This window comes from Periophthalmus magnuspinnatus, chromosome 18, assembly GCF_009829125.3.
Source record: "Periophthalmus magnuspinnatus isolate fPerMag1 chromosome 18, fPerMag1.2.pri, whole genome shotgun sequence".
NCBI classification, from domain to species: Eukaryota; Metazoa; Chordata; class Actinopteri; order Gobiiformes; family Gobiidae; genus Periophthalmus; species Periophthalmus magnuspinnatus.
The window spans coordinates 13217118-13237726 of NC_047143.1; the positions used below are offsets into that span (position 1 = coordinate 13217118).

Below are 20609 nucleotides of genomic sequence, written 5' to 3' on the forward strand. Positions count from 1 at the left end.
CAGTAGTAACTGCACTAGTTTGGGGTCTTTGTAACGGTAACACCCTATAGTTTTACCCACAGATGTCAGAATCACTGTAAGTTTGTCTGCTGAGCATTTATACACTTTGGAACACACACATAAAAAAAAAATCTCGTCTCGTCTCATCCTCGCCAAAACATTTTTGTGAAAATGAAGGTGTAGAAAGCTGCAGTAGGTAGCTGGGGCCAAAAATACACTATATCTCAACTGACAAGATTGTTGACCACTTACATTTCAAATTTGAGGTCAATACCTATAAAAATGAGAGTTTTACAATCATTTTATCATGAGTAAGTCCAGGCCTCTCCAAACCTATCCGAATGAAGACATTTGGAGAACGTTTGGAAAAAGTGCAATAACTTTTGAATGTTTCAACCCACAGACACCAGTGAGGGCTCTACTGAAAACTCACACTGAGAGGAATCTGTATCTGCACACCCAGCTGCTCTATTACTGTACATTTATATATCATATCAAAACACAATATAAATGTATATTTGTATATAAAATACAGTCAAAACAAGTGCTATGGGTCAAAATAAATATATATTTACAAACCACACACTGCAAACAATCAACAAACACACACACACACACACACACACACACACACACACACACACACACACTTCAAAATGTAAACAAACACACTAAACTAAGAACTGGAAACTGAGAACACACTGTACATGATGATGTACAGTGAGACAGTCATTCTGCAACAGTGGCTCAGTGGTTAGAGCTTTGGTCCCGCAACCCGAAGGTTGGAGTCCCACTCGGACCAATTTCTGTCATCGTGTCCTTAGTTCTTCTGTCATTGTGTCCTTAGGCAAGACACTTAACTCAAGTGGTGTGTGCGTGATGATTGGTGGTGGTCGGGGGGCGAAGATAAGCATTAGCTAATGCTAATGATTACACATGATACACATTCCACCCACAATTAAGTTAATAGCAGAATAAACCACGCTTACCGATCAGGAACAGCATCCAGTCCATCAAAACATAAGGTCCTCTACTCCTGAGTCCACCATGGGATCTTCACTCGGTTCCATGAACCGCTCCGGGTCAAGATGCCTCTAGTTGAACTTGTACAAACATCCACAGTATCCGCGGTCGCGTACTTCCTTTGTTTTGCCCGTTTCGTCATGTTTAAAACGCAAAACTGCTGCGTAAAATAACGCAATATGCGCGCGTAATTTTACGCACGGATCTTTATATCGAGTCTCGTCTTTTTACGCGTGCAGAAAACTACGTCTGTTTACAGTAAACCACTGCATGTCACGCATCAGCGTGTTCCGCAGTTCATGGGACCTTATTGGCCAACTTTGGTGTCAATCATAAGCTAACAAGTTTGTTTTGCTGAGGAAGTTGGCGCTGTCAGAAGTTTATTATGCCTGAAACTGACAAAAGAAATGCAGAGAAGTGATGGAACAGATTTCACTTTCCTGCAGCAGATTGGACATGGAGGCTCTAACTTCCTTTGTGGACATAATTTCTTGACTGGACTATATTCTCTGGACCTTTACGGATCGAATGAGACCAACTTTGTGTGAATATGTTGATGTTTGACAGAACCAGACCGCTCAATGGTAAGTGAAGTCCAAATCCACATTTCTGACTTCTCTGTAAAAACGGCTTTCCTGTCAGCACTGTGGTGATTAGAGGTGTAAATAGTTTACATATTCAGAAAGATGAATGCCGTAGCTTTCATTTGATGTGTAGATTGTTTGTGTGAGTGACGCAGAAATACACGTACATTGCTGTAAAGTTGTAACGCAAAGGCGATGGCCCGCGGGCGGGCCGTCGGAACGCTAAGTGGTTAATAGAAAGTCTTTAATATCTGCAGGTGTACCAAGGAGTGAAGCAGTTTCAGTGAGGCTAAAACAATAACTGTAACTTCAAAGTCAATCAAATCCAGGGCTGAAATGATCAAAAATGATTTTAATGAGTGTGTAGGGAGTTTAAAAACAGTGTTGCCAGTTTGAGAGAAGAACACAGCCTAATTATGCAGGATTTTTGTGTTAAATATGTGGGAATTAAATAAAACACAACTCCAGGTATGTTTTTGATAAGGAAACAACATTATCACATAGATCTGAAAATAGTGTTATAAGGACCTTTAACAAAATGATCTAATTGTCATATACATAATTCGTAAACCTATGTCATCAACACTGAAAACGCCAACCAAAATTGTGCAATTTAGACACGTTTGGGTGTTGTTTACATTATGGTTGCTAGGTAACCATTATGGAATTACCTCTATGTATGTCACACTTGCTGCCCATGTCCGACCAGGAAGTAAAATTATAAACTTCAAAAAAAAAAAAGGTTAAAATCCTAAATTAACTGTGTTTAAGTGAAGAGTCTAACCTGTCATATGGACTGTAATACAGTTCAAAGATAGTATAGTATTTAGAACAAAGGATGGAAGGATACTATATTGTATTTTAGGTTGACAAAAAGAGTAAATGATAATTTGTGATGAAATGAAATGTAATGTGGCTTCTATTCAGGAATGTACTAGGGATGTAACAATTGATAATTTGCAGTTCATCAGTCATCTGAAATGTACAATTTCTAGAATTTACAATGTATCTGTTTACTCATATAAAAGGGTCTTAGGTAGTAGTGGAATCAGCATAACCTCCTGCTAAAAGTATATGTTTATTTTCATACTGACCATGATAACCTACTGACTGTCTGCATGTGGGACTGCAGTATCATCGTTTTACAAACTGGCAACAGCATTTTTACCCTCATATGTATGGTCATTGTTATTCATATTTTTGAGTACACAGGTTAAAATGTCATGTTCATGTACAGTGAAATATGAACTGTATATAATCTAAGAGAACAGTTTAAAAAGTCTTTATTCATGGGTAATTATTATAGAACCTATATATAATAATGTGTGATTTTGTCATTAAATTCACTTACCTGCTTGTTCTTCTATATATGTTAAACTTCACCTGTGGCTCAGGTGGCTGTCTGAACACTAAACTGAACAGAAGCCAGGTTTATTTAAGTGCCAACCTACTCTGAGGTGCATTCTGTTTGTCCTTTGGCAATACACGTTCACACCTTTTCTAGGCCTGTGTGGTGTGTGTTGGTGAGGCTCCGATTGCACAGACTGAGAGCCTCGCTTTGGTTAGTTTACCCCAGTGGCTATGGCTACAAAAGTAGAACACTTGATCTCCATCATAAATCTAACGCATGTAGGCCTATGAGATTTTGTACATTGTGTAGTGGTTTACAAACATGCGTATCATGTAGGCCTGTTTAAATGAAAAAAAAAAAAAAAAAAAAAAAGATGCAGTCTAGCTGTCGCATATGTAGACTATACCCTACTACGCATTTGCGTCAGGGTACGTTTAGAGGAGCAGCGCACAGCACTCACGCGGTCCTGACTGTAAGCGCGGCAGCACGAGTGGACACTGGGCAATGGCGCTGACGCACAGACGCCTCCACGCAGCATGCACGCGCCACGGAGGAGAAGACGAAGTTAGGGCGCATCACCACAGCTGTCTGTAGGCTGCCGCCATAATGCGCGCGATCAGACTACCACGGCGTGTGCACGACGCGCAAGCAAGGCTCGTGTGCACTGTGCGTGTGCACGACGTATGTGCACCATGCGAGCGCAGAGCCCCCACCAGCAGACGTAAATAAAAGCAGAGAATTAAATAAATAAGTACATCCTATAGCGTCATCCGCAGTGAGCCCACTCCTCTCTCACTGCATCAGACCGAGGACCAGTGTGAAGACTCGGGGCGGAGGCACCGCGCGTCCGGCACCGCCTTTCAAAATAAAACTCAACTGTCGACAACAAAAATCAAAACAGGCCAAGTGATACTTTGACTTGATGATTTAGTGAAATGAGCCCATTTATATAGTGTTAAACCCGCCATTTTGTGACCGAGGGAGTTTTAATGTATCATTCTTTATGTTTCGGCACAGACACTCATGGGCAGTCATGAACTGGCGCTTTCATTTGACTATTTAACTCTGCCTCATCGTGTCAGATCTGGATGATGAATGCGGACCACCTCATCACCTCACATTGATTGGCTGTCTATGGCCAATTTCGAAAACCGCTGCAGAGGTTTGTTTTACGCTCGAAGTTTTACTGTGAAAAGCCGTGCGCTGTGTTTCCTCTGTCGTCCCTGCATGTTGCCTTTGTTTTGACGAACCTGTCTGAGGACACAACCGGATAACGGCGATCACCGAGCGGAGGAAGAAGAGCTGCCCGCGTCAGTGTACACACACCGCATCACTTTCCTCACGTCTCCGCGCCTCCTCAATAAGCAGACAGTTTTACCCCTGCGTGTTACACCGGGAGGCAGGACATCGCCTGCGGACTCAGGAGCTGCACATGTCGGCGCTTTGAAAGCTGTCTCCCCGCCCTGAAACGGCTGGAGGAGGGAGAGCGGAGGAGCGCACACAGGCGCAACATCGACATTTAGATCGAGTGCTCAGGTGCGTCCAGAGAGTGGCAGAGAATAGCTGCAGAGGACAGCGGACAGCGACGCGGCAGCCGCGGTGGGCCCGGCCGATGTTTGACGAGATCCGCCGCCTCCGGGAGCCACTTGTGATTTGATCTTGTTCTGTGCGCGCAGGTGAACAGCTCATTCTCTAGCTTCAAATATAGGCCCATGACTTGGCTGTGTGACGGACTATCTCCACTGCATAGAAGCGAGTTCCGCGGCGTGTGGAGCCTGACGGCGCGTGCAGCACACGGGACCAAACACACTCACATCCACAGAGCCGGGATGCTGCCATTTGGAGGCGGCCTTTGATCCACGCTGCGCACACACTGGACATCAGCATCAGCCATTTTCCTCTGCTTCCTGTCCCCCCTCCTCCTCCTCCCCGCTTAGCGCTGATCCTCATCAGCAGACAGTCCCCTACAGCCCGCATCCGAGCCTCTGCTATACTCCTTCGGGATGGAGACGACCAAGCTACCCCCCAGCCCCTCCTCCCCCACCACAGGCTTCACGGTGCCCTCCGCGGAGAAGGTGGACGGCTTCCCACGGAGGTCCATGCGCCGGGCCCGTCAGAGGCGATCCCACAGCTCGTCCCAATTCCGCTACCAGAGCTCCCAGGTGGAGCTCACCCCGCTGCCGCTGCTCAAAGGTGAGTCACAGCTGCACATGTGCGCTCTGACAGGGAGACAGGGAGCGGAGAGGCCCAGGGACAGGAGGAGGGTGGGCTTCTCCTATTGATCCTCCGTGCTGCTGGATGTTATGATGTATGGGCAGATGATATTCCGTTGGTGTGTAGGCAAAAATGTGGAGGAGTAGGCCTAAGGAGTCAATAGGCCTGATAATAATTATAAAGCGGATTTATTCTTAATTATTAATACTGAGAATGAGCAAACATTCACACATAAGTGTCCTCTATCTGCAGGTTAAGGCCCTGCCAACCGAGTTTCAGTTGTGATTGTAGTAGCTTTTTAAAACACTGCACTATGAGTTCCTTTAAAAGTCTTATATCATGTAAATTTATCCATGTGAACTTTTGTTCATGTTATAATGTTGTTACCTCCTCAGAAACCTACGTGGAGTTGTGTTTTCTTTAATTCAACATGTTTGAACAATCCTTTATCATTAGTGTGTCTACATCGTCAAAGCTCAAAATAGTCTGTTCCACCTTGTGATGTCATGAAGTGGTAGTTTGGGAGTTAACAGCTACTTTTTACCTTTGAGACAAGAACAAAATATGCAGGGTTTGTGTGGTAAATGTGTGTAAATGAAACAAAACACAAATCTAGATGTTTCTGATGAGTCAACAACATTATAACATAGATTGCAAAATAGCATAATATGGGCCCTTTAACCATAAGCAGCTTTGACATACATAAAAATAGGCCTACATTATTTCTCGCTGCATCAGGGTTGGATTGCTCAGTTCACAATATCTCCATATTTTGTCCTTTTGTGTTCATGTGACATAAAGGTCACTGCAGAAAACATATGACAGGCATGGCTCTGTGCTTCCCATTAATAGAGGAGACTATGGGGGTCCCCCTCAAATTTTCCCTCATAGAATAGATTGGATTGGATAAGATTACAATTTTTGCTTGATTTAACATGAGTCTGGTTTCATTTCAATATTATCATCTATATTTACTTAAGCAATATATTGCACTTCCAAATTTGTTATCATGAGAGGCCTATTTGGAGTGATTCATGCATGTTTGAGTAATTTTTATTCTCCTGTTTTCAACACATCATTGCTCTGATCTACCTGTTTTTACCGCCACCAGTACATGCCAACTGCTCTTTGTTCTCCAATTTTATTTTCTTAGTCAGTGATATGTACAGAATTTGGCAGCATCATGTAGTCATTTTGGTACTCACTATACTGTGATGTGCAGCTATCCATAGGAGGGGCGACAGCTACACACCTCTTTGTTGGGTTGACTTTGTAGGTTGACGTCAACTCCTACTGGGGACAGCAGCTTTCTGACGTGGAAGTCAGCAGACTTGTTTCTTTTATTAAGTCTTTTTAGATACATTTTGCAACTTAAAATGTCCAAAATACCATCCAATGATCCATGGTTATCATAGATTATAACTATATAGCAGACACAAGTACAATAAAATTAAAACCAGACAACAAGAGCAGGTTCTGGAGGTGATTGTTCTGTGCCGTAGGAAAAGTGCTTTTGGACAACTCTCTTTTGCTTAATGAGCAGGTCAGATGTGGAACACACTGCCTACTCATATACGAGACCTCTGAACACTGGTAGCATTTTCAAAAGCTTTAAAGCATTGGTTCTAGGGTCAAATATGTCACCATGTATAACTAAATGCCTTTTTGATATTGAGAGATTGTTGGTTTAACTTTTAACTAACTTCAAATTAACTGTTATATAATTGTATGTACAGAGAGTGTGTTGTGTGCGTAATCTGCTGTTGTGTTACATTTGCTATTATGTTATTGTTGCTGTTCTTTTCCCTGTTCTGTAGACTGTTTAACATCAGCCTGCGGAGCGACTGAAGATGGAAATTAGCCACGTTGGCTACAATATTTTCATACATACATTTTTAAATGTAAATATAATTAAATAAAATATGAAAAATAAAAATAACAACAACAGTTTGCTGTCACCACTCACTCGCATAGTTAACATGTCACTTCAATTTGGAACATTCCCAAGAGCTTTGAAAACTGCAGTTATCAAGCCTCTCCTAAAGAAGAGCAGTAGCAGTCTTGATGCCACAATATTGAACAATTACCGACCAATCTCAAATCTGTCATTTTTAGGCAAAGTCCTCGAAAAAGCTGTTACCAACAGCTTATTAACTTCCTCCAAATTAACAACTCCTTCGATGTTTTCAAGTCAGGTTTTAGACCCCACCACAGCACCGAGACTGCTCTTATCAAGGTGACAAATGACATTCGCCTGAACACTGATGCAGGCAAAGTCTCAGTCTTGATCCTGTTAGATCTGACTGCTGCCTTTGACACTGTGGATCATGGGATCGTCCTACAGAGACTAAAAGACTGGGTGGGCATCTATGGTACGGCACTAAACTGGTTCAAGTCCTATTTAGACAGGGAGTACTTTGTTGAAATTGAAAAATGTGTCTCAGATAAAATGTCCCTGAGCTGCAGAGTGCCTCAGGGGTCAATCCTGGGACCCCTGTTGTTCAATCTCTACATGCTGCCGTTAGGCCAGTTAATATGCAGCAATAATGTGTCCTACCACTACTATGCTATGACACTCAGTTTTGTGTCTCACTGGCAGCAGGTGAATATGAACCGGTGGATTCACTCTTCCACTGCATCCAACAGATCAGTGTGGATGCAAAACAACTTTCTTCAGCTAAACTCAGGCAAGACTGAAGTCATCATCTTTGGTCCACAGAAACATAGAGAAAGTGTTAGCAGACACCTCCAGTCTCTCTCTCTAAAATCTTCAAATCAGGCAAGAAATCTATGGGTAATAATGGACTCAGACTTGAACTTTAACAGCCACATTAAATCAATAACATCTGCAGCTTTTCACCATCTAAAAAACATAGCAAAAATCAAAGGTATACTGTCAAAGTCAGACTTTGAGAGACTTATCCATGCATTTGTCTCCAGTAGGTTAGACTACTGTAGCGGCCTGCTCAGTGACCAGCCTTAAGACAGCTGCAATATATCCAGAACGCTGCTGCTCGGGTCCTGACTAGAACCAGGAAGTACGAGCATATAAGTTCTGTGCTCAGGTCTCTGCACTGGCTTCCTGTAGCTCAAAGAATACACTTTAAAGCAGCTCTACTTGTGTACAAGTCTCTCCATGGCCTAGGTTCAAAGTACATCTCTGACATGTTAGTGCCATATGAACCATTTTGCACTCTGAGGACTGGCCTCCTGCTGGTGCCCAGAGTCAGGACTAAACATGGGGAATCAGCATTTCAGTTTTATGCAGCTAAAACCTGGAACAGTCTTCCTGAAGATGTGAGACAGGCCTCTACCTTGACAATGTTTAAATCCAGTCTCAAAACAGTTCTGTTTAGCTGTGCATATGACTGAAAGGTTTTTAGAAAGGTTTTTATAAAGCTTTTTATTCTGCACTCTTCTGTTTTAATGGTAATTTTATAATGATTATTTGTGATTATTTATGTTTTGATTTGTGTGATTTTAATGTCTTTCTTATTCTGTAAAGCACTTTGATTTACGAATTGTGCTATTCAAATAGACTTGCCTTGCCTAGGGAAACCCTGAGGTAAGGTTGCTGAAGGATCTTACCTCTGTGCATGTTTTGTGTTGATGAGGGAAACCAGAGTGCCCACCACCCAGACACAGGGAGAACATGCAAACTTCTGTGAGCTGGAGCAGGTGGACTTAAAGTAAATATGAAATTTGACTCATTTCACTAAAACACAGTGAGCCTCATTAAATTTCAGAGTTTACAAAAATCTTGCCTAGTTGTCTAGTTTTCTGTAAAAAACTAGAAACCTAGACAGAACTGTCAGAAAAATGCCTTCCTTGCACTTAAATTGTCTCTACATTTTGGATGGAGTTTTCTGTGTTGATGGCTTAGGATTTTGTTTTAGAACTTAGAGCTACTTCTTGTATATTTGTACTTCAAACTCACTTAACTGATGTAAAACTATGATAAATACTGACCACAGATTCTATCCCACCAAACCAAGTCAGAATTAGAAAGACATGAAAATTCACTTCTTTAAGACATCATAATTAGCCTTACATCTTAGTTGATTTAGTTTGTTTATGTGTATATGGGGACCAGTGTTGGGAGTACCACTTTACAAAAGTAACGAATTACAGGAATATATATATAATATATATTTTTTCCAGTAATGCATTAATATAATTTCCTGACTATCAGACAGTAAGCGCTTCATGCTACAGCTAACAACAACTAGCAAGCTAACTGGCACTTCTGATTATGGGACAATAAATGCTTTGTAAGAAGATGCAGACAGCACGCAGTGAAATTATTTTGACCTCAAGATCTGCTTATACAATACTGAGACAAGACCCATTTTACTCAAATACATAGAAAAAATGAGTACAGTCTCATTTCAATTAGCATTAGTACCTGGATATTGCTAAAATGCTAGTAAAGCCTGATCCAACTCTGTATGTGATAGTACCTGATAGTACTTGTGTCTTTCGCAGTGTGTGTCTGCTGGTGCACAGGGGCGTTTCCATAGCTCCTGTCCCACAATGCACCTATGCCTCACAACAACATGTCCCCATGCACACAGAATGGAATGCTGTTCTCACTGTTCTGAAATATCTCTGTGTGTCAGATGCCCTCCATGCATCTTCATGGGGTCTTATTCTGTGTAGAAGCTATTAACTCTGTAGTTTAGACCTCTATGAACATATTGTAAAATGTCCCTATATATCAGATGCCCTTCCTGTTTCTCCATGGGGTCTTACTCTGTGTTAAACCCTATAGTTTAGACCTCTACAAACATCTTTTGAAATGTCTCTTGTGTCAGATGCTCTACCTGAAATGCATGGGATTCTTGGATTAGTCTAGCAGTTTATATAAGCATATCTTTTGAGTTCTTCTTCACTTGGGAAGATATTTTTACAAGCTCTGAACAAACAGAAATGACCAAATGAATTGAATTATTGAATTAGTTTTGTTAAGGCCAGATATTTAGCTCTTACCTTTCATCTTCAGTACATTGTCCATTTTGCATGAAGTGCTTTGCTCAAGGTGCAGGTGCCCGCTGTGAGCACAGACTCTTAAATGTGGCATCAGAGACGCACCTGACCTCTTTACTTGCCCTGTGTTTGAACACATCATCTGCGGAAAGATATGGAGAGAGAGAGGAGAGAGGGAGTAAGGAGGGAGAGGAGAGAGAAGGACACAAGAGAGAACAATCAGACAGAAAAGTGAAGAGAGAGAGGACAAAGAAGGACGGAGACACGCAACGACAGACAGAGGGAAACAGAAAGAGAGAGGGGTAGAGAGAGAGAGAGACAGAGAGAGAGAGTGAGAAGGAGAGAAGAAGGGTGCCCCTGACCTCTGTTAGGGTCACTGTCAAAGCTGTGTGTAAGTGTGTTAAGTGTGTGGAAATGTATCAAGAGGGAGGGGGAGAGAGAGAGAGCGAAAGGGAGAGGGAGGGCGAATAAAGAGGGCAGGGAAAGGGGTTCAAGGAGAAGAGGAGAGGATGGATGAGAGAGAGAAAGAGACAGGAAGGGGGAAGAAAGAGGGGAGGGAAAAGGGGCTCAAGGAGAATAGAGAGACAGAAAGACAGAGGAAGGAGGGGAGGGAGAGGAAAAAAAGAGGGGCAGGAGAGGGGGTTCCAGGAGAAGAGGAATGGATGGAGAGGAGAGAGACAAAATAGGAGAAAAAAATGGGGAGTGTGGTGGAAAGAGGAGTAGAGCAAAGGGGAAATCTATTGCAGCTACATGTAGGCCACAAGCATGCACGGGCACAGAGAGTGTGCACATAGGTGCGTGCACATGTAGAGTGGGAAAGGAGAGAGGGGGAGAGAAAAGGCGGGAGGATGAGAGAGCACCGAGAGGGGAGAGATGAGAGAGGAGAGAGACGGAGAACGAGGAGAGTGGGAGGTGTATGTGGAGGTGTGTGAAGCCCCAGGAAGCGGTCATGTTGTCATTCTGCTCCTGCTGCTGAGACTCTGAACTCTTTAGGAGGAGGAGAATGAAAGGGCATCTGACACACAGAGCTACAGAAGGATGGAAGGACATCTGACATACAGGAATATAGGAGGATGGAATGGCATCTGACACGTAGTGATACAGGAGGATGTAGAGGCGTTTGACACGCAGGGATATAGGAGGATGGGAGGGCATCTGACACACAGGGATACAGGAAGATGGAAGAGCATCTGATACACAGGGATATAAGAGGATGGGAGGGAATCTGACATACGGGGAAACAGAAGGATGGGGCATATATGACACACAGGGATACAGGAGGATGGAGGAGCGTCTGACCCAGAGGGATACAGGAGGATGGGAGGGCATCTGACACTTAGGGATACAAGAGAATGGAAGAGCATCTCACACAGTTGACACGAGAGTGCATCAAAATATGGTGTCACTTGGGTTTATGTGGCTGAACTGAATGCTTTGTACCATTTTAATTTTATGTTTTTATAGCATTTATTGAGTATGTTCCTCAGCAGGACTATGGACTACCACCAGACTGTATTTAAAAAACTTTCAACACTTTGGCGTATCGCAAATGACGAAGTTCAAATCTGTCAACTGGACAAAGGAGTGAAGACGTTTCGCTGCTCATCCAAGCCGCTCCTTCAGTTCTGGTCAGAATGCTGGTGGCCACTGCCTGTCGTAACGGCTAGTGCGGGGGCGGACCAAGGAGTGCAGACTCAGGGCAAGTTGACAGTGTTTATTTACAAAATGGTGAATTTCAGTTTTTAATAGTTCATTTAACACACACAGGGAGCCAGAGGGTGGGAGGCAGACCAGACAGGCGTAGTGCAGAGCGGGGACGGGAAAGCCAGGACCAGAGCAAAGACAGGATTGAGACGAGACCGGGGCAGGCCGGGCCGGCGTAGTCCAGAGAGTGAAAGCCAGGGCAGGAGGCGAGAAGCAGCCGGAGACCGAGACGGAACAGGAGGCAAGACAGAGGGGCGACTGCACCGAAGCTGGAGCGCAGAGACAGGAGCAAGAACGAGCGAGAGCAGGGATGTTGACACGCGGACGGTCTGGCCCCGAGTGTCTTCTGTCGAGCCCTCATATACTTGGCAGCAGGTGAAGGTTATTGCGCTGATGCACTCCAGGTGCGTGCTCCGGGCAGACAGGTAGGGGAGGGGGAGAGAACATAGGAGGACAGGAAATGCAGGCATCATGACACTGCCTTATATCTATCTGAGGGGAGGGGCTAACAACACTGAAACTGTAAACAGCTATTGTTTCCAGTTTCAGCTGAGACTACCCTACCCTATTCAGCCCTTAACGACATTGCTATTGTTCTCATTGTTCTGGGTCTGAGCATGGAGATGTAGATGGGGGAGAGATTATGTCTCAGGCCCCTATTTCTGTTTAAGGAAGGATTCTCTTTCCTAACAGAAATAGCTTCTTTAACTCCTCTCTCAAACCATTTATTTTCTCTGCGTAAGATCTGAACTTCACTATCTTCAAAGGAGTGGTTAGTGGCTTTGAGATGGAGATGTATGGCGGACTGGGGTCCAGAGGGCAGCTGTTTAGTTTCTTCAATGTAACACTCACTAAACAGCTACTCCATAAGAGGATGTACCAACACTGGCAGAAGAGTTCCTCTGGACCCCAGTCTGCCGTACATCTAAATTCAAAACTTCAAAAATCGAATCTGTTTAATCCTTCAGTTGTCTAGGTAGGTTTCATTTCAGAAAGATTTAATTCTATAAACTCATCCAAGAGGTTTCTTCAGTTCTGACCATAGACTGTATAAAGACACCCACAGCATTCGGCTCCAAAAGTAGCTTGTCAAGACTAACAGTTATAGGGGCAAATTCGGAGCCGAGTTCCGTATTTGGAATTCGGGCCACGAGTTTCAGAATCAGAATCAGAATCAGAAGACTTTTATTGCCATAGTCTGAACACAGTTCACAAACTAGGAACTTGCTTCGGTGAAAAAGTGCAACATAAACACACTGAATAAATACAAATACAAATAAGGGCATGCACAAAGTTAAAAAGATATGCTTAAAAAAATCAAATGAAGTACTTAAAGGGAGAAAATATATACAACAGCAGCATCAGAACAACAGTGCAAACATGGCTTATTAAAGTGACCGGTATTATAAAGTGTCCAGTTTAGTGCAGATATTATAAAGTGTTCATGAGACAAACAGCAGAGGGGAAGAAACTGTTCTTATGGTGAGAGGTTCTGGTCCCAATGGACCGTAGCCTCCTGCCAGAGGGAAGTAGCTCAAATAGTCCATGTCCAGGGTGAGAAGTGTCAGCTGCTATACGGCCTGCTCGCCCCCGAGTCCTGGAAACGTACAGGTCCTGTATAGATGGAAGGCTGCAGCCAGTCACCTTCTCAGCAGAGCGCACAATGAGCTGCAGTCTCTGTCTGTCCCTGGCAGTGGCCCCAGCAAACCACACAGTGATGGAGGAGGTGAGGATGGACTCAGTGATGGAAGTGTAAAACTGCACCATCATCTGGACTGGCAGCTTGAGTTTCCTCAGCTGCCGCAGGTGGAACATCCTCTGCTGGGCTTTCTTGATGAGGGAGCTGATGGTCGGCTCCCACTTGAGATCCTGGGTGATGCAGGTGCCCAGGAAGTGGAAAGAGTCCACAGTGGTGATGGGGGAGTCCGTCAGGGTGAGGGGAGGCAGGGGGGCTGTGACTTTTCTGAAGTCCACAATCATCTCCACTGTCTTCTGGGCGTTGAGCTCCAGGTTGTTGCTGCTGCACCAGGACACCAGCCGGTCCACCTCATCATAGCAACCAACGAGCAAATCTGGAGCGAAGCTGTTGATGGTAATGCCCCTTCCCACCCGAATCAAAAAATTGTGGTATTTGGGGATTTATCTGATACCAAAATCTCAACTTTGAGTTCTTATTGCCATCAGTCTGCTGGAAATCTTGGTGTTGTTTTAGATGGTTTCAAATTTGACCATCAGATCAGCCAGGTAATCTGATAAACTTACTTAGTAAGGTGAAGCCATATCTGCCCTGCATTGACCTGGAGCGTGCCATTCATGAATTCATCACTTAGACTACTGTAACTCCCTGTACTGTGGGTTGGATCAGGGCCTCATCTATCGCTCACAGTCAGTCCAAAATGGATTCTCACAGGCACTAGGAAATATCAGCATGTTTCTCTTGTGTTGGCCTCTCTGCACTGGCTCCCTGTCAGCTTCAGAATTGATTTGAAGATTCTGTTGATGGTTTTTAAATGTCTCCTTGGGTTGGGCCCTCCCTATCTCTCTGAGCTTCTGTCTGTCCATGTTCCAAGTAAAACTTTGAGATCAGCAGACCAGATGATTTTTGATGTTCCAAGGTCCTGGCTAAAAAACTAGAGGGAACCAGGCTTTTGCTGCAGCTGGTTCCAGACTCTGGACAGTTTACCTCTGGGTATTAGAACAGCCAAATGTTCTAATATTTTGAAATCTTTGTTGAAAAATCATTCGTATGCACTAGATTTTAACACAAGCTGAGCAGAATATTTGTATATTATTGTTTTATTGTTTTTGTATGTTTAGTTTTATAAGATTGCACTTTATTTTGCCTTTGTACAGCACTTTGGCCAGCTGTGATTGTTTTTAAATGTGCTTTATAAATAAATTTGACTTGACTTGATCAATAATTGGCTGCAGGTGCTGCGGTTTAGTTAAGACTCACATGAGCCTCGTTCTGCTTTCTGATTGGATAATTGTCTTTAGAGCCAAAGCACCAAATTATAATATCAATAAATGGGACGTCACATCCAATGTTTTTGTAAATAAGAATGTATCTACATTAGAACTGTTACCAGTAAGAGCAATAATTCATTTGAAAATGTCTGCCTCATATCTGGCAACACAGTAAGATCATATTTATGGAATTAAAACTCTAAATCTTACATGCAGTAAACATTTAGGTTAGTTTGACTGTAGTGAGCTCCTCTCTTCAAACAGATATAAGAGTGTCTTACAGTGCCCATTCATGTCCCTGTCAGAACTGAAGAGAGCTCTTGGATGAGAGTGGGCACTTCATCACTCCAAACTTTTTTTTTTTTTTTTAAATGTACCACTATATTGTAAGATTAAACTTAAATCAAACTTGCAATTTGTATGGTCACATTTAGCAAAGCACAGAGACTGCAATTCTTTAGGTAAATGTTTTAAATTTAAATTTAATTTTCTCTTCTCTCAATATTGAGTCTCCTGGACTCATCCAAAATGTACATTGTCAACTGCACAACTTAAGAAGGGGGTATTTTACTTCTATGGGGTATTATTGGCTAATACATAACATATTTAGATCACCATATTATCTTTTCTTGTTTTGAAAACAATGTACTAACATGTTTCACTTTGATATTTGATGCTCTGAGTTTCCCCTTCCTTTGCTCTCCATGCTAAGTCACTCCCCCATCAGAACACTATCACAACCCGATTAACATGCATCCCACTAAAGAAAAGTAGTTGCTGTGTAGTTTTGTATCATGCTTTTGTATATGTATGGAGAATTGTCCTGTGTGAGCATAGGGCCCTGAAGAGATTGCTTCATTATTCAGCATGTATGGATGACATCTAAAACCTCTTCAGGCATGTTTTTGATGAGAGAACATTGTAACATGGTAGGAAACTACAAACAGACTCCACACTGCAAGCAGGACAAAGCAGCGCCCACTGTGTCACATGACCAGGCTGTGAGGCTAGGCTATTCCTGTGTCTGTACTCTGCCATCTGATCTGCTAACTCACACAGTGCGCTAATATCACCACCGCTAGCATACCAATTCACGAGGATAAGACTATTAAGGCTATTAAGATTACTGTTTGTGTTCTATATACATTCAGATTGTGAGAGACAGTGGTTCTATTCCCCTGTGTCTGGGTTGCTTCTCTTGAGCACTACGCTTAGATGCATCAACTTACAATACATGCATGATAATGGAATCTACCAGCTAGGTATACCTATAAATGTGCTGTTTTCAAGTGACATCACAACATTGTAGAATCACTATAATTTAACTGAGCTGGAGGACAGGCCAGAATTCTATGGTGGAATTTGCTGTTAAGCTGTCAGATTGCAGATTTGTTGAGCTGCTTTAATTATCGGGCCTATCCACATGAAAAACTATCTATTTGTTTATTTATCTATCAGTATAAATAAACAAAAGCAAAACAGTTTTTTCTCAATAGCTTCACATAATGGTGCTATTGTTCAACCCCAAAGACTTGTCAAAAGACTTTTAGCTTTAACATAATAATGATAAGGTTCAACATTTGTGGATCATAAGTTTGGAGATTTCTTTAAAAACAGTGAGTCTCAGTGAGTTATATAGGCCCCGCCCTCTGTCATTGGATTCTAGAACATGAACACAATATCCTGAGTAATTGCATTTTTAGAAGAGAAAAACAACACTCAATCTTTACTCTAAGCAGGTAAACCTAATGATTTAAAATTTTTTTTTCCACTTGTCAAGTTTGTTTCTTTGTAGTGTCTTTGGACTTCTGTGTTTGGAAAGTCCCTCGTACATTTTGAAAGTTGCAGGTTGTGTTTCATTGCGCTTGTTCTGATTGGCACTTATCACGTTAAAGATATTTTTAAGTGTAAAATGGGGTATTAACTGCTACTCATATTCAGATCACCATACCTTTTATTGTTTTGAAAATGCTATATACTATAACACTGTTATTGATGTTAAATATGCTAATAAAACAGCTTTGGCACAATGTTTAATAATAATAAAAATATATTGAGATTTTGGTTGAAATTTTTTTATTTTTATCTTTGCTTCTCATGATACTCATCACTGTCGGTGTTAAATCCGTTTGGCATGTACCTTAATGATAATTAGAGGTGTGACCCCTATAGGTTACTGGAAATCTAACCAAATCAGAATCAGAATCAGAATCAGAAGACTTTTATTGCCATAGTCTGTGAACACAGTTCACAAACTAGGAACTTGATTCGGTGAAAAAGTGCAACATAAACACACTGAATAAATACAAATACAAATGGTCAGCTAAAACAAAAGCTTTGGGAGGGATTGTGCCACATAGAGTATATAAGCTTTGTAAAATCACAGCTCTGGGCTCAAAGCTTGCAAGCACTCTGTTGGTAGGCTTTTTTTATAGATTAATTCCACAACAATATATTCAGGCATTGCATGATATAAAGAGCAATTATTTTGCTTCTATTTGCTTCTGTTTGGGGTGTTTTTTGTGGGGCTTGTGGCACTGTTTTTGAACTTTTATTTTCAAAGTCACAGTTGCGTGTTGCTCTCTGAAAATCTGACAACCCTGGTTGTTTCCTTATAGTTCTCCAATCTCTGTATACTATTTGCTTTTTTTGTCACTTTTGAAAATGTACAAGGTACAAGCCCTTCATTTTTATGTTCTGAAATACATGTGATTCTTGTATTGGTTTGGCAGCTCAGATCTGAGATCTGACAATGTGAATGATAAGGCTTGTGAGAAAAATGTAAATGAATATATTTCCAAAACTGTTCCGCCCAACCTTCAAGCAATGTAAACCTAGGGCTGCAACAAAAATAAACTGTTTGTGGTTACACATTTAGAATTGCAGTTTGAAGTACAAAGGAGTTAGCCTCATAACTTAACAGTAGCAAACATTAAAAACTAGTATTTTATTTGCATCATTCAGCTCTTGTAGGCTTGTGCTGTAGTTGTGTGCTGCAGCTTCTGTAAGTGTGTGCTGGAGCTTCTGTAGGTGTGTGCTGTAGGTGTGTGCTGGAGCCTCTGTAAGTGTGTGCTGTAGGTGTGTGCTGGAGCTTCTGTAGTTGTGTGCTGAAGCTTTTGTAAGTGTGTGCTGGAGCTTCTGTAGTTGTGTGCTGTAGGTGTGTGCTGGAGCTTCTGTAGTTGTGTGTTGGAGCTTCTGTAGGTCTGTGTTGTAGATGTGTGCTGGAACTTCTGTAGATGTGTGCTGGGGCTCCTGTAGGAATGTGCTGGAGCTCCTTAGACCTGCGTCCTAGTTGTATGCTGGAGCTTCTGTAAGGATGTGCTGGACCTTCTGTAGGTGTGTACTGTAGGTGTGTGCTGGAGCTTCTGTAGATGTGTGCTGGAGCTTCTATAGTTGTGTGCTGGAGCTTCTGTTAAGTGTGTGCTGGAGCTTCAGTAGTTGTGTGCTGTAGGCATGTGCTAGAGCTCCTGTAGGTCTCCACATGATCAGATTGATGGGACATATGCTGAGACATATGGTTCTGCTGCTCGAGTGATGCATATTCATATTTTCAGAGAGAGCCTTGACAGCGATCAGAAGTATATCATCTCATGCAAATGTAGTACATGTGTCACACAGATAAGCAGTGATCCAGCTGCAGCTTTTTGTCCAATAGAAGGACAAATCAAAGGACTGTATTTGATTTTAAGTCTTGCATAGTGCAATTGGTGCATATTTAAGTTATTTAACACCAGCGTCTGAGATAATTCTATTATTTTAGACCTGTTTTTGAACTTGTCTTTACGCTCTCTGATGGAAATTGTAGAGTTTTGTCAGCACAGTTTTTCATACATGAGCCACATTTTAGGCTATAAAATGAGAATGAGACCATGGTTTCATTTGATGTAACCTCTCTTTTCACCTGTATCCCCACATCAGTAGTGGTGGAGGCAGCAAAGAGGAGGCTACTGCAGGATACTAAGCTAGAAGAGAGAACTAAACTCACACTGGACAAAATCTGCAAACTGATGGAAATTTGTCTTAATACCACATATTTCCAGTTTAAAGGAAACTTCTACCGGCAAATCCACGGCTGTGCCATGGGCTCACCTGTCTCAAATCAATTCAGTTCATTTTATTTTTGTAATGCCCAAAATCACAACAACAGTTGCAAAACTCCACACAGAAAGGCCTGGGCGACCCGGGGATCAAACCAAACCTTCTTGCTGTGAGGCATGAGTGTTGCCACTCAGCCACCGTGTTGCCTACACACAAAAACAAAACAACAGGAAAAATCAGACAAAACAAGAAAAATCGGCCAGGCGAGGAGGAGGGAGGGGGGCGGAGGAGGGCCAGGCGAGGAGGAGGAAGACCAGGTGAGGAGGAGGAGAGCCGGGCGAGGAGGATGAGAGCCAGGCAAGGAGGAGAGGGAGGCGGGTGGAGAAGGGCCGCAGTCATCGGGGCATCTGAAAGAGTTACACTCCACAGGGGGAGTGGGACAGGGGACAACATGTGAATAGCATTGCTGAAAAGAAAATAGGACAAAGCAGAGGGTAGTGCTCAGGTTGCCATACTTCCTCCAGCTAGTTATCTCCTACTGCAGCCTATCTTATCCCGGGTTTTAATGTCCCTAACTCCCTCACTAAGTAACCTGGTCATAAGCTATACCGAAGAGGAAGGTTTTAAGCCTGGTCTTAAATACAGAGACTGTGGGGGCCTGTTTAACATCAGCAGGGAGTTGATTCCATAGCACAGGAGCTTGGTAACTGAATGCTGTCCCTCCCACTGTACTTTTGGACACTCTAGGAACAACTAATAATCCTGCATTCTGAGAGCGGAGTGCTCTGTTTGGCTGGTACGGGACAATAGCATCTTGCAGATAGGATGGGGCCATACCGTTTAGGGTTTTGTATGTCAGGAGGAGGACTTGGAATTTGATTCTAAGCTCGACAGGTGCAGTGCCAGTGCAGATATTTTAGTACAGGACTGATGTGGTCTCTTCTTTTAGTTCCTGTTAGGACTCTGGCTGCTGCATTTTGGACCAACTGGAGGCTCCTTATAGTACTTTTGGGGCAGGCGACGAGCAGAGAATTACAGTAATCAAGTCTGGAAGTAACAAATGCATGGATGAGTTTTTCAGCATCGTTTTTAGGTAAAATATTTCTAATTTTAGTTATATTTCACAGGTGAAAGTATGCGGTTTTACAAGCTAGGTTTATATGGGCTGTGAATGAGAGATTTTGATCAAATAGGACTCCAAGATTTTTTACAGTAGGGCTAGAAGCTATATTCACATTGTTAAGTGAGATTATCTGATCCGACAGAGAATCTCTTTGACCTTTGGGACCAACAACAATGACCTCTGTTTTTTCAGGATTTAAAAGCAGGTAATTCAAGGTCATCCAGGTTTTGATGTCCTTCACACAGACACTGAGTTTATCTATTTGATCAGTCTGATTTGGTTTCATTGATAAGTACAGCTGAGTGTCATCAGCATAGCAGTGAAAATTTATGCCATGTTTTCTGATAATGTTACCCAATGGCAACATATACAGAGTAAATAGGATTGGACCAAGCACAGATCCTTGTGGAACACCACAGGCTACTTTAGAACAAGGAGAGGTGCTCTGGTTTATACTAACAAACTGGTACCTATCTGATAGATAGGATTTAAACCATTTGAAGGCGGTCCCTCTGATTCCAATGTCACATTCTAACCTCTGCAGTAGAATGTTGTGATCAATGGTGTCAAACGCTGCACTGAAGTCCAGTAGGACCAGGACTGAAGCCAGCCTGTTATC

At 42.6% G+C, this 20609-nt stretch overlaps 1 protein-coding gene across 1 annotated transcript in view; it reads left to right on the forward strand.

The window, feature by feature from the left end:
• Window positions 1-4817: 4817 nt before the first annotated feature.
• The window catches only part of ppp2r5b (protein phosphatase 2, regulatory subunit B', beta), a 77580-nt gene continuing 61788 nt past the window's right edge, over window positions 4818-20609 (forward strand). Inside the window, exon 1 of the mRNA XM_033983599.2 lies at window positions 4818-5151. Within this exon, the coding sequence (XP_033839490.1) occupies window positions 4962-5151 (190 nt within the window). The 5' untranslated portion in view covers window positions 4818-4961. The remainder of the gene's footprint in view (window positions 5152-20609) is intronic.